This window comes from Anomaloglossus baeobatrachus, chromosome 3, assembly GCF_048569485.1.
Source record: "Anomaloglossus baeobatrachus isolate aAnoBae1 chromosome 3, aAnoBae1.hap1, whole genome shotgun sequence".
NCBI classification, from domain to species: Eukaryota; Metazoa; Chordata; class Amphibia; order Anura; family Aromobatidae; genus Anomaloglossus; species Anomaloglossus baeobatrachus.
The window spans coordinates 43,715,464-43,727,880 of NC_134355.1; the positions used below are offsets into that span (position 1 = coordinate 43,715,464).

Below are 12,417 nucleotides of genomic sequence, written 5' to 3' on the forward strand. Positions count from 1 at the left end.
TCTTACTGTTAGGGCCAGGTGGACGGGCAGACCCAGGAGGTGGATCCACTGGGCTGAACACCTCACCGAGGGCAAGGTGCCCGGTAGCCGGGGCACTAGCAGGACAGTCCGTTTAGAGGAGTGGAGTAAAGAAGTCCCTGGGACCACGGGGTCTCTGATGGTAGTCCGGGTGACGGAGCTCAGGTTCGGAGGCCGAGATGTCGTCAGGCAGAGTCCGGAACCAATGGAGCGAGAAGACGGGTCACCACAGGGATCGGAGATGGCAGGAGCTGACGGGATGGCAGGCCGTCACCGTTCGGGGTTCGGGTATCGTCAGGACCGGTTGGCGAGGCAGGATCGTCTCTACGAGAGAGATAGGTGAGTATATCACAGACACAAGGAGACCTGACTCCTAGCTCAGAAAACACGAAGAACAGGCCCCGCCCACTTTGACATTAAACCCCTTTATACCCTGTACCTGTGTGTTCAATATCCTGTCAGTGGACGCTGGCCCTTTAAGAGAGGGTCAATGACCGCGCGCGCGCCCTAATGCGCATACGCGAGGCCCGGGTGCCAGAAGCCAGAGCAGGGAGCGGTGAACAGGAGGCAGAAGAGCCGGGCTGGAGCAGGGATGCCGACGGGCGCCGGGAGCGGGGACCGGGCTGCCTGGGGACCGCAGGTGCTGGAGCATGGAGGCTGTGGAGCGGGGGACGCCTGGCAGAGGAGCCGGGGAGCGAGGCATGTGAGCCGGGGAGCGTGGCAGGGGAGCCGGGGAGCGTGGCAGGGGAGCCGGGGAGCGTAGCAGGGGAGCCGGGGAGCGTGACATTATACAGGACTGTGAAGAGCCGCTTGTCAGGATCTGAGCAGATGACTGCAGTATACAAATCAATGGACAGGATAGAGGCGTCTAGGATGTTAGTAGTTAACTCCCCTCATGGAATGTAATGACTACTAAGCAAATCAGCTGTACACTATGAAAGATAAAAGCTCTTATTGTGATTATAAAGGACTGACAAGAGCTGCTCGTCAGGATTTGAGCAGATGACTGCAGTATACAAATCAATGGGCAGGAGAGAGCAGTTTAGGATGTTAGGAGTTAACTCCCCTCATGGAATGTAACGACTACTAAGCAAATCAGCTGTACACTATGAAAGATAAAAGCTTATTGTGATTATACAGGACTGACAAGAGCCGCTCGTCAGTAGGTGAGCAGATGACTGCAGTTAACAAATCAATTTGCAGTAGAGTGCAGTCTAGTGTGCTAGGAGTTAACTCCCCTCCTGGAATGTAACTACTACTAAGGAAACCAGCTGTACACTATGAAAGATAAAAGCTCTTATTGTGGGAAATTGAAAAGTCAGCAAGTTTTTTTAATGCTAAAGCAAATTAATAACGAGAACTCCCCTTTAATTGACGCTATACAATAATGGTGGACATGGGCACTGGCATGCTGGGAGTTGTAGTTTCCTTCCTATTAATTTCCATAAACGTAATTAAATCTAAAAATCACTAATGACATATTTGGTATCGCCGCGTGCGGAATCGACCGATCTAACAAAATATTTTGTGCGTTTTAATATCAGAAAACCATAAATAAAGACAACCCCGGATGTAACGCTACTGATTGCAAATAGAATGTTATAGCTCATGGAGATAAAACACGAAGGTGGAGAGGGGCCTATTATGACGCTTAGGGCCCCGTATACACCTGGGGCCCTAAGCCCCGCCCGGTACCGCGGGGAGCAGCGCTCAGCACCGGGCCCGTTAACTTAACCCCTACGCCCCCGCGTCTCCTCCTCCCACAGCCCCGGCCGCCCGCTCTTCTCGTAAGCCGCCATTGCCCCGCCCTTCCTCCTCGTGACGTCAGAGGCGTGGTTTCCGGTGCGCAGAGCGATTGGTCGATTCCCTGCTGATTTCCTCCAATCGGCGGCAGGGCCTGTGCTAGTGCGAATAGCGCTGGAGGGGGATCTCGGTCAGTCAGTCAGTCAGCGCTGCTGGGAGGGGGAGGAGGTGGAGGAGGAGGAGGAGGAGGAAGGCTTCTCCCACCGCCAGCTCCTCCAGCCGACACGGTCATACACCGGGATCCGGGGCCCCGCAGGTGAGTCGGGCAGAGGATGCTCGGGACTGGCGGTGAGGGCAGAGCCGGGATGTAGTCTTGTGGGAGCCGTTACATGGAGAGCGCTGTGCGCAGGCGCAGTAGTGTCAGCCCGTGTCCATCCATCCGTGTGTCTGTGTGTCCTGTCCCCATAGTGTGTGTGTCCTTGTGTCGTCCCTGTAATCTCCGTGTAATCCCATGTAATCTATGTCCATCCCTCCTGGCCATATCTGATCACTGATCGTTACGTGCGTGGTGATCAGATGGCGACTGTTGTGGGATCTGATAGAAATCGTAAGCGATCATTTGCGCCGCGTTTACGGGATTTATTATAAATCACGTATTACGTGGCGAAACTACAACTCCCAGCATGCACGGACGCCCTGGACGCGCTCGGAGCCTGTGTTTGGGCATGCTGGGAGTCGTAGTTTCATTGAAGACCAATTTAAAGGTTGTGGTCGTCATGGTCACGACCAATCGGCTCCGCTATGGCCGAAACACCTCTGCGGCCTTAATCCATTGGCTGTCCTGATCATGTGACCACAGCGGGGGTGTGACCTCCGCCAAAGGCGGTGTTTTTCTCATTATGGCGGATTCTTATTCTCAGGAGCCCCTTTAAGGTGACCGTCCGGCCCCCAAACCCCTCCCTCTGCCCCCGCCGCTTCTTCTAAAAAGTGAGGGGTCAGCACCACAGCCGCTGTTGTAAACTACAACTCCCAGCATGCCTTGACAGCCGCAGTGTGCTGGGGCACGTTGGGAGTTGTAGTCTTCCAACAGCTGGATGCCGCAGGTTGCTGCACTGTGCTGGCGTCTAATTATAGGCTTCTGCGCAGTGTGAAGGGGGCCGACAGCTGTTCAGCACCCCTCCCCCATAGTAACATGGACACCCGGCACCCACAATCTCATGGTGGGGTGAGCACCTACTAATCCATTGATATGGCCGCTCTCATAGGCCGGACCCCCACCCATCAGACACCACCTCCACATGTGGACAGATAAGGGTCACCCTTGCGCCAGCCCCATCTGGTGGGGGTCCGATAAGCGGTAGAACAAGGGGGATCACCGCTCCATTCATTCACCAAGGGGCTGCTGAGCTTTGCGCTCTTTTTTTTTTTTTTTTGGCAGCCCCATAGAGAATGAATGGAGTGCCCCCCTTCCCCGTTCTTCTGATTGGTGAGGGTCCCAGTGATCGGATCGGTGATGACTTCATGTCACTATTGGGGGTATTCGGGAGTATAATCTTGGAGACGTCCATTGTTTTCAGGCAGTGGCTATACACGTTCCCCAGATTACAGATGTATCAGATTATTTTTTTATTTTATAGTTTAATTGTCCTGTTCCTCTGTTATTCCTCCTGGAAATGAATAGGTGTTAACCGTCGGCCACGTATCCCCGAATACTGGCAATGGCCAATCACTGCTGCCCAACACGGCAAAGGGAAATGACGGTGTCAAGTAAGGAAAGGCTGTGCCCTCTTTGCTTGGCAATATTTTATTAGTACATAAATATTTGGGCAAAAAATCATTTTTGCAATTGGCTTATGTTATAAAATTTACCCCATTTTCCTTTTATAAATTTCAGTGTTTCACAAGTATCGCTGATTGAGTAAACGGAGAAACCGTCAGCGAGCCCAGTCTGAGAGCGTGTCTATAATTCTTATTCTTCCTTCTGAGCACTAAGGTAGCTTTCACGCTGTCGGGCACGATCCGGCGAAAAAACTGATGCAACGGATCCGTTGTCAGTTTTTTCCATGCGTTCCTTCTGTTTATTGACGGATCCGTTGTCAGTTTTTTCCATACGTTCCTTCTGTTTATTGACGGATCCGTTGCGATACTGAGCATGCTCAGTTCAAAAAACCGGATCCGTCATTGGATTCCATCATATGCCGGATGACGACGGATCCGGCGCCCATAGGCTTCCATTGTACAACATGGCGGATGGCGTCGGAGACAAAAAACGTTCCATGCTGCATCTTTTTTAGCCGCCGGGTGAAGAAATTTCGCTGGATCCGGCGGACGCCACATGCCACACAAGGCCATCAGGCGCTAATACAAGTCTATGGGGAATAAAACGGATCCGACGCTGGATCTGTTTTATCTGCAATTCGCCAGATTGTGCCTGGCGGCAAAAAAACGGATAAAAGCAACCTAAGACCACTAAGGGCCGTTTCACATCATCCGGCATTTCACCGGATCCGGCACACTCCAGTACAGTGTTAATACTGTACAATGGCATCGCGGCAAGCTCCGGTCACATGACAGCATGTGACCGGAGGTTGCTGCAATGCCATTGTACTGTATTACACTGTACTGGAGTGTTCCGGATCCGGTAATCCGGCGACATGCCGGATGTGTGAAACGGCCCTCAGTTCAGCTCCTGTTACATTTTTTTTTGATAAATTACGGTAGCTTAGAGGAGCCCAAAGAAAGAAGGTGTTATAAACTCTGCCTTCAGAATGAGCTCACTGGCTGATACTCAGTTAACTCAATCTGCAAAGTGCAATAGACCGTGCAACACAGAGGTTATAGAAGGCAAAATCTTTAATGAGGCCAAATAGCAAAAATGAATTTTAAGCCCCCTCTAAAAATATGCATTTAAGTAAAAAAATAAAAAAAATGTAATGCTCCCAAAGTATCCTCATGTATTTTTAGGAGGCGTAACGGAGGAACTGCACAATACAAGAGAAATTATTCCGAATTGTTATTCCATTGTTATTCCTAATGGGCACCTATTGGATGTGGTGACGTGGGCTCTTTAAATTTTCTGGGCCCGGAAGCAGGGGCTGACAGATCATTGGTGCAGCCGCACAAGAGTCCAAGAGGTTTGGGGGCCAATTTCCACCTCCCAAATAGCTGGAATTGTGCATTATGATGAGTAATCAGCGGAGTCACATCAGCGGTATTTTGCCGTAAAGCCGGATCCGGCACAAATGCGTTTCAGTTCCATTCATTTCCAAAGGAGTTGCGGCAAGAAGCGGTCACATGCGGTTGTTTGACGCACGCAACCGAATTGTGACCGCATATTGCCGTGATTCCATTGGAAACGAATGGAACTGAAACGCATTTGTGCCGGTTCCGGCTTTGCGGCAAAATACCGCTGATGTGAGCGGCGCCTTATTGGACTGCAAGGTACCCATATATTGTTCTCGCACAGGGGGGTCCTTTTCTGTCTGTGTCCCCCGCTGCTCATAAGTTAATGTGTCCCAATGCTCATTGTGGCAATTTTTTATGCCGCTGAATCAGAAGGGCGTTTTGGCCCCATCATGAGATGCATAATCAAAAATGGTTGTCCAGAATTCTATAAACATGTCTGATTTCCTTAAAAAAACAGCGCCACCCCTGTCCACAGGTTGTGTGTGATAGTGCAGCTCAACCCCATTGAAGTGAATTGGCTTATGTTGTAATACCACATGTGACCTGTACACAGGGGGTGGCGCTGTTTTTGAAAGAATGCAGTAACTTTTTTTTTTTTTTTTTTAATCTTGGAAATCTCCTTTAAGTCCCATTTCCTGCTCATTCCTGGAGAGCACCCGGCACCTCTCATGTTACCCCATGGATTTTACGAAGTGGTGGTCCCGATGATCCCACCATTCTTTGTCAGTGTGTAGATCCCCTGTGGATAGTCCGCAGACCCGCCACATCTGTATCCGCGGGCGAGGACTGTGCTCTCGTTCTCCGCTCCGGAATCTTTCCAAGATTAATTGTAAACAAATGTAACACGAATATTTGTAAACAATGTATTTTTTGTTGCATGGATTGTACAGACCCATCCTGCCACATAGAAGCATCGATCCCCTCCACACTTTCTCCAAATCTTTTTTTTTTTCTCTTCTGCCGGCGGTACTTGATCCAGACAGGATGACTTTATTTTTTCCCCCCTTCCATTGATGCGTCCCTGACCCCCTCACACGCCCTTGTCGTCATGTTGGGATGGGACCTGGGCAGTGTTGCGCTCGCTGAGCGTTTTTTTTGCTCCGGCTGGAGGCAGCGAGGGGTGTGAGAAGACGGATGTCACAACTGTGTGATAGTACGAGCGCCTCACTGTTAGTAAAGAGGAAGCTTGGCAGCGGGCGCCGGCTATTAACACGCGGTGACTCTTATCTAGATTTGCACGTCAACACAGAGCTCGGATCTATGGCAGAGCCCCCCCCCCCCCACCAAAAACAAAATATTCCTTCTTCTTTTATGTTCTCTCGTCTAATTCTTCTTTTTTCTTCTTCCACTTCCAGGCACTGGTTCAGCTCTGCGCGGGCAAGATGGCCGTCAACCTGGAGACGATCAAGAAGATGGGATCCGTTATAATCATCATGGTTTTACGCTTCGCCTTCATGGTTATCAACAACACGGTGGCCATTCCGTCCTATGTATTATATTTAATAGCTCTGCAGCCGCTCAGACTTATAGACAGTAAACGCTTCTGGTATATAGAGGGAGTCATGTTTAAATGGCTCTTGGCCATGGTGGCGTCCTGGGGCTGGACAGCGGGGTACACAGGTAAGGTCACAGGCGATCGCTGGCCGATGAGATGTGTGGATATGTGCAGGCTGGGGGGGGCACTTATTTATTCATTCATTCATCCTGCGCTACATTATATATAGATATGTGAATCTGATTACTGAAGATGGTGCAGTCGTCCCACACAAGTCTCTATAGAACCTTTCCATCCGTTCCTCTTTACTGACGTTTTGGAATTCTGTTCATGCATCTGAAAGCTCTGGATGAGCAGTGTCTGGAATGGCAGCCTTACTTTTATTATGATTTTTTTTTTGTTTGGCCATCCGGTTATGGTGCATTGCATCACGATGAAACCGAATATGCCACTCGCATGTTGTGGCCCCTTGCTTGGTACAGCGCTACCACATGTACTGGTGACATACGGCTGTCAAATGTTGGATCTTTGCAGGTTATGCTCTTAGGACCCCACTTCTTCTGACCCGTAAAAGCAGGGGGTCTCCAATCCTCTGGTCCTGCAGCAAGAGAAAAAAACCCATAGGGAGTAGGAATGAATGGAGCAGCTGTTCAGCATCCCCGCGGGATTTATTATCTATCTATTTATCTTTTTTATCTATCTATTTATCTATCTATTATCTCGCGCGCGCGCTCTGTCCCTCGCGCGCGCTCTGTCCCTCGCGCGCGCTCTGTCCCTGAGACTGATGCAAAAAGCCGAGCACGACGTGAGGACCTGGTGATCGGACATTTATTGTGCCATATGTGGTTTTACAGTGATATTGCAAAGTGTTGCAGACAGTCAAAACATGGGTGCAAATCAGCGCCCGTATCATGGACTCCATACCCGGTCTGATGATGCTTATAGTTCTGGCCATGCTATGGCCGGAGCTTATATCTGCAATACGGGCACAGACATGCGGCTCTATAACACCAGTGTGGGGAGAGCTGTTTAGATGTGACAGGGGGGTCTCAGACACCACGCCCAAATTAGCAAGATCTTACTGCACAACCTGTATTATGTTGGTCCACGTCGTAGACATGGCGGTTTTTACAATGAGATGAGGTCAATAATACTTTTCCTTCCAGAGTAAAGGAGGGATCCCCCTTTATAATGAACTTGTCACTTACTATACCTAGCTGGTGTAAATGCCGCTGTTTTCCTGAATCCGGCAATATTTTTCTTTTGTTTCTGCGCCTCTCCTATCCTGAGATATGGCCCTCTCTGTAAATATTTTTCCCCCAAGTGGGTGTGGTCATGAGAGCCACGCCCACTTGGCTAAGGATACTAGAAAAGGTCGTATCTCGGTAACAGAGCGGCGCAGGAATAAAAGGAAAACATCGCCGGATTCAGGAGGAGAGCGGCTTCTCCACCAGTTAATAATGATATATTTATGGCAGTGACGGGTTCCCTTTTTAAGGAGTTTAGATCCTGCTTCTAGTTATTACCAGATATGATTATGGCGACGGCCGTTGTATACTCCCGATGGGTGCAGCATGTCTCCGCCATGCTTCTATGTGCTCTGTTCTCTAATCCATATTCTTTCACACTCCAGCCATTTGTTTTCTCGTCCATTGATTTTTCCTGAAATCTGGTGTGACTGTGCAGCCCTGCGGTCAGAGCGGAGACTGTAGCGACACGGCTGTTGGAAAGCGGTGCCATTTACTGAGCTGTTGGCAGTGCCCGTCTGATGGCACAATGTGCACTGCCACTTCCTCCGGTCACATCCAAAGCAACAGGTGTCCTGTAAAGTCGCCGGACATATTCTCGAGGAATGTACTGTAACTGCTCCAAGCTTTATGTATATATTCTCAGCCGGCTATACAGGTTCAGCTATGTATATACCTGCTGTATATACTTGCACCCGGCTATACATCTGTGTATATGTACCTGCTGTATATACTCTCTCCCGACTATACAGGTTCAGCTGTGTGTTAGAGATATATATATATATATATATAATTAATCAATCTCTCTCTCCGCTGTATATACTTGCACCAGGCTATACATCTGTGTATATACCGGCACCCAGCTATACAGATTCAGCTATGTATATAACCGCACCCGGCTATACAGATTCAGCTATGTATATGCCTGCTGTATATACCCGCACCCGGCTATACAGATTCAGCTATGTATATACCCGCTGTATATACTCGCACCCGGCTATACAGGTTCGGCTGTGTATGTACTCGCTGTATATACTTGCACCCGGCTATACTGGTCTGGCTGTGTATATACCCTCTGTATATACTTGCACCCGGCTATACAGGTTCGGCTCTGTATATACCCTCTGTATATACTCGCACACGGCTATACTGGTTCGGCTGTGTATATACCCGCACCCGACTATACAGGTTTGGTTGTGTATATACCCGCTGTATATACTCGCACCCGACTATACAGGTTTGGTTGTGTATATACCCACTGTATATACTCGCACCCGGCTATACAGGTTCGGCTGTGTATATACCCGCTGTATATACTTGCACCCGGCTATACAGGTTCGGCTGTGTATATACCCGCTGTATATACTTGCACCCGGCTATACAGGTTCAGCTGTGTATATACCCGCTGTATATACTCGCACCCGGCTATACAGGTTCGGCTGTGTATATACCCGCTGTATATACTTGCACCCGGCTATACAGGTTCGGCTGTGTATATACCCGCTGTATATACTTGCACCCGGCTATACAGGTTCGGCTGTGTATATACCCGCTGTATATACTTGCACCCGGCTATACAGGTTCGGCTGTGTATATACCCGCTGTATATACTTGCACCCGGCTATACAGGTTCGGCTGTGTATATACCCTCTGTATATACTTGCACCCGGCTATACAGGTTCAGCTGTTTTTGGTCCCGGCCTTTATATTTTAAGCTCCGAGGATCGGGTTTCCGCATTGTTTCCAGGACAGTCAGCTGAGTTTGCTGTGACTGCGTGATTTTCCACCAGCCATATTCTTAAAGGGATTCTTCACCCTGAAATATAATTTTGCAGCCTTGTTATCGCTAAATCACAGCTATTAGTGTAATTTCCATAGACCTCAATGGATGGGGAAAACGTCTTCCTTTACTTTGGTAACTTTTATTGCTGAAGAATTTCCATAGGTCCTTTATCAATTAAGGGAACTGCAAAAGTAATACAAATCTGTATATTTTCTTACCCTTCGAGATAGCAGTGAGAGACGAGATTGTATATAGATCTCCACACCCTGAAGAGGGGAGAAAGCATTTCGGGGAGGGCAGAGAAAACCGGCTACAGGCAGGGGGAAATCAGCACAGGATAGAAGCTGTGCTAATATGTGAGCAGTGAAGACAGCAGTGCCCAGGATTCTTACAGAGCTCACATCCAGCCTATATTCCTGAGAGAGACGCTCCCACAATCTTGAAACTTGGATCGGCATGCAAACTGCAGAAGATCTAAGATGGGAGCTTTCTTAACGAGAGGCAACTAATAGCATGTATAATTTTTTGCTGACTTGTGAGCAGTGAAGACAGCAGTGCCCAGGATAATAGCAGAGCTCACATCCAGCCTACATTCCTGAGAGAGATGCTCCCACAATCTTGAAACTTGGATCAGGTTGCAAACGGCAGAGGATCTAAGATGGGAGCTTTTTTAATTAGATGCAACTAATAACATTTTTTTTCCCATGTCAAGTGTCCATTGCCTCTATATGTTTGATTATCCTTTTTAAAGGGGTATTTCCATTTTAGGAAGTTTTGAGTATTTAGCTAGGATACACGATTACTCACTGATTTCTGGAGGTTTGGCCTCCTGGGACCCTCATCCATTCTGAGACGGTTTGCTGTGCAAAAAGAAACTTTGGTGAAAGTGAGGGCTGAAATAGGAACACCCCTTTAAATGAGAAAGTTAGCAGATATTTTCATAGTTGGGGGGTGGCTATATGAATGTACATTTGCACCCTGTCAATCATCTATGACTTTGCTCCTATTAGCTGTCCCATTTTTTTGGGAGGAGAGTGTGTGCCATCTGGCCTCCTAAAAAGCCATTGAATCTCACGAGGCAGGAATAGTCAACTTTTGCTTTTTAGGCAGGCACAAAAGTGTGGTCTACCGCACTAACGAATGGCTCTGCTGAGTACCGTCCCAATCCTGATTTTTCATGGTAGATCCCTGATGGTTACGCTAATCTGTGGCCCTATTGTAATAGAATCATTCATACAAAGTGTAATATCTTATGTCTCCACTAGTGGCCACTGCAGAGAAAATGCTCAGCCAGAACAGGTGGCCATTTATACAAAGTGTAATACCATATTTCTCCACTAGTGGCCACTGCAGAGGAAATGCTCAGGCAGCCATTCATACAAAGTGTAATACCTAATGTCCCCACTAGTGGCCGCTGCGGAGGAAATGCGCTGCCAGAACGGGCGGCCATTCTTACAAAGTGTAATACCTTATTTCTCCACTAGTAACCACTGTAGAGAATATGCTCAGAATAAGCCTCATTCCTTGAAGAGCAGACCTCTTGGGTTCCGTAGGTCGGACGCGGAGCGATGAGGGGAGCACTGCTGTGCAATTTTAAGAAGGGGCATAGTTTTGACCAGAAAACACCTATAATTTTCCAGGGTTTCCCCAAAAAAACCTAATGCTATGCCTTTTAAAAAAAGAAATGGTTGTAATACCAATTTGCGAAAACTCTTGCCGGTTTGACCACAAGACACGGCCACACACATCATTGCTCCACGCGGTACGTCTGATCCTTTCTTACATGTTGTAGTCTGTAATTCAAGACAAGTAGTAATTACAGATTACAGTAAGCCCACGAACCCCAGGCCTGTCCCTGGAGGCTCTGTGTCGTACCACCCGGGGCTTAGGAAAGCAACGGGAAACAAATGCTTTCAAACCAGATACTTAAAGGGGTATTCCCATCTCCAAGATCTGATTCCAGTATGTAGTACGTGTAATAATGATATTAGCAAATACCTCCAATTAGAAATGTAGTATAGTTCTCGTGATTAGCTATGTCTCTTACCTCATGTGCAGGACATTGCAGCTCAGGTATTCACTCATATAGTTAGTTGCTTGTGGTTGTAACTATGAATACCTAAGCTGCAATGCCCTGCACATGAGGTAAGAGGCAGCGCTAATCAGGAGAACTATACTACATTCCTAATTGGAGGTAGTTAGTATTATTATTACACCTTATACATATTGGGATAGGATCTTGGAGATTGAGATGGGAATATACCTTTAAAGTTAACCAAAGATCCTATCCCAATATGTAGTAGTGGTAGTGGTAGGTAGTTGTTGTTAGTAGTAGTTGTTGTTATTAATAACTACCTCCAATTAGCTATGTTTCGTACCCCATGTGCAGGGCATTGCAGCTCAGGTATCAACTCATATAGTTAGTTGCTTGTGGTTGTAACGATGGATACTTACCCCATGTGCAGGGCATTGCCGCTTAAGTATCCATAGTTACAACCACGAGCAACTAACTAACTATGAGTGGATACCTGAGCTGCAATGCCCTGCACATGGGGTAAGAAACATAGCTAATCAGGAGAACTATACTACATTTCTAATTGGAGGTAGGAATATTAATAATAATAATAATTAATAATAATATTATTATTACACCTACTACATATTGGGATAGGATCTTGGAGATTGGTTCCCTTTAAAGGTATATTCCCATCACCAGGATTTTCATATATAACCTAAAGCCAGCGCTATACTGGCACTATCAGGCTGAGTCTATACATGCAGAGCTATACTGGCACTATCAGGCTGAGTCTATACATACAGTGCTATACTGGCACTATCAGGCTGAGTCTATACATACAGTGCTATACTGGCACTATCAGGCTGAGTCTATACATACAGTGCTATACTGGCACTATCAGGCTGAGTCTCTACATACAGTGCTATAC

At 47.7% G+C, this 12,417-nt stretch overlaps 1 protein-coding gene across 1 annotated transcript in view; it reads left to right on the forward strand.

Annotated features, from left to right (window-relative positions):
- Nucleotides 1-2,014: 2,014 nt before the first annotated feature.
- Nucleotides 2,015-12,417, forward strand: part of LPGAT1 (lysophosphatidylglycerol acyltransferase 1) — a 104,728-nt gene continuing 94,325 nt past the window's right edge. Inside the window, exons 1-2 of the mRNA XM_075337993.1 lie at nucleotides 2,015-2,077; nucleotides 6,303-6,567. Coding sequence (XP_075194108.1) covers nucleotides 6,330-6,567 — 238 coding nt within the window. The 5' untranslated portion in view covers nucleotides 2,015-2,077; nucleotides 6,303-6,329. The remainder of the gene's footprint in view (nucleotides 2,078-6,302; nucleotides 6,568-12,417) is intronic.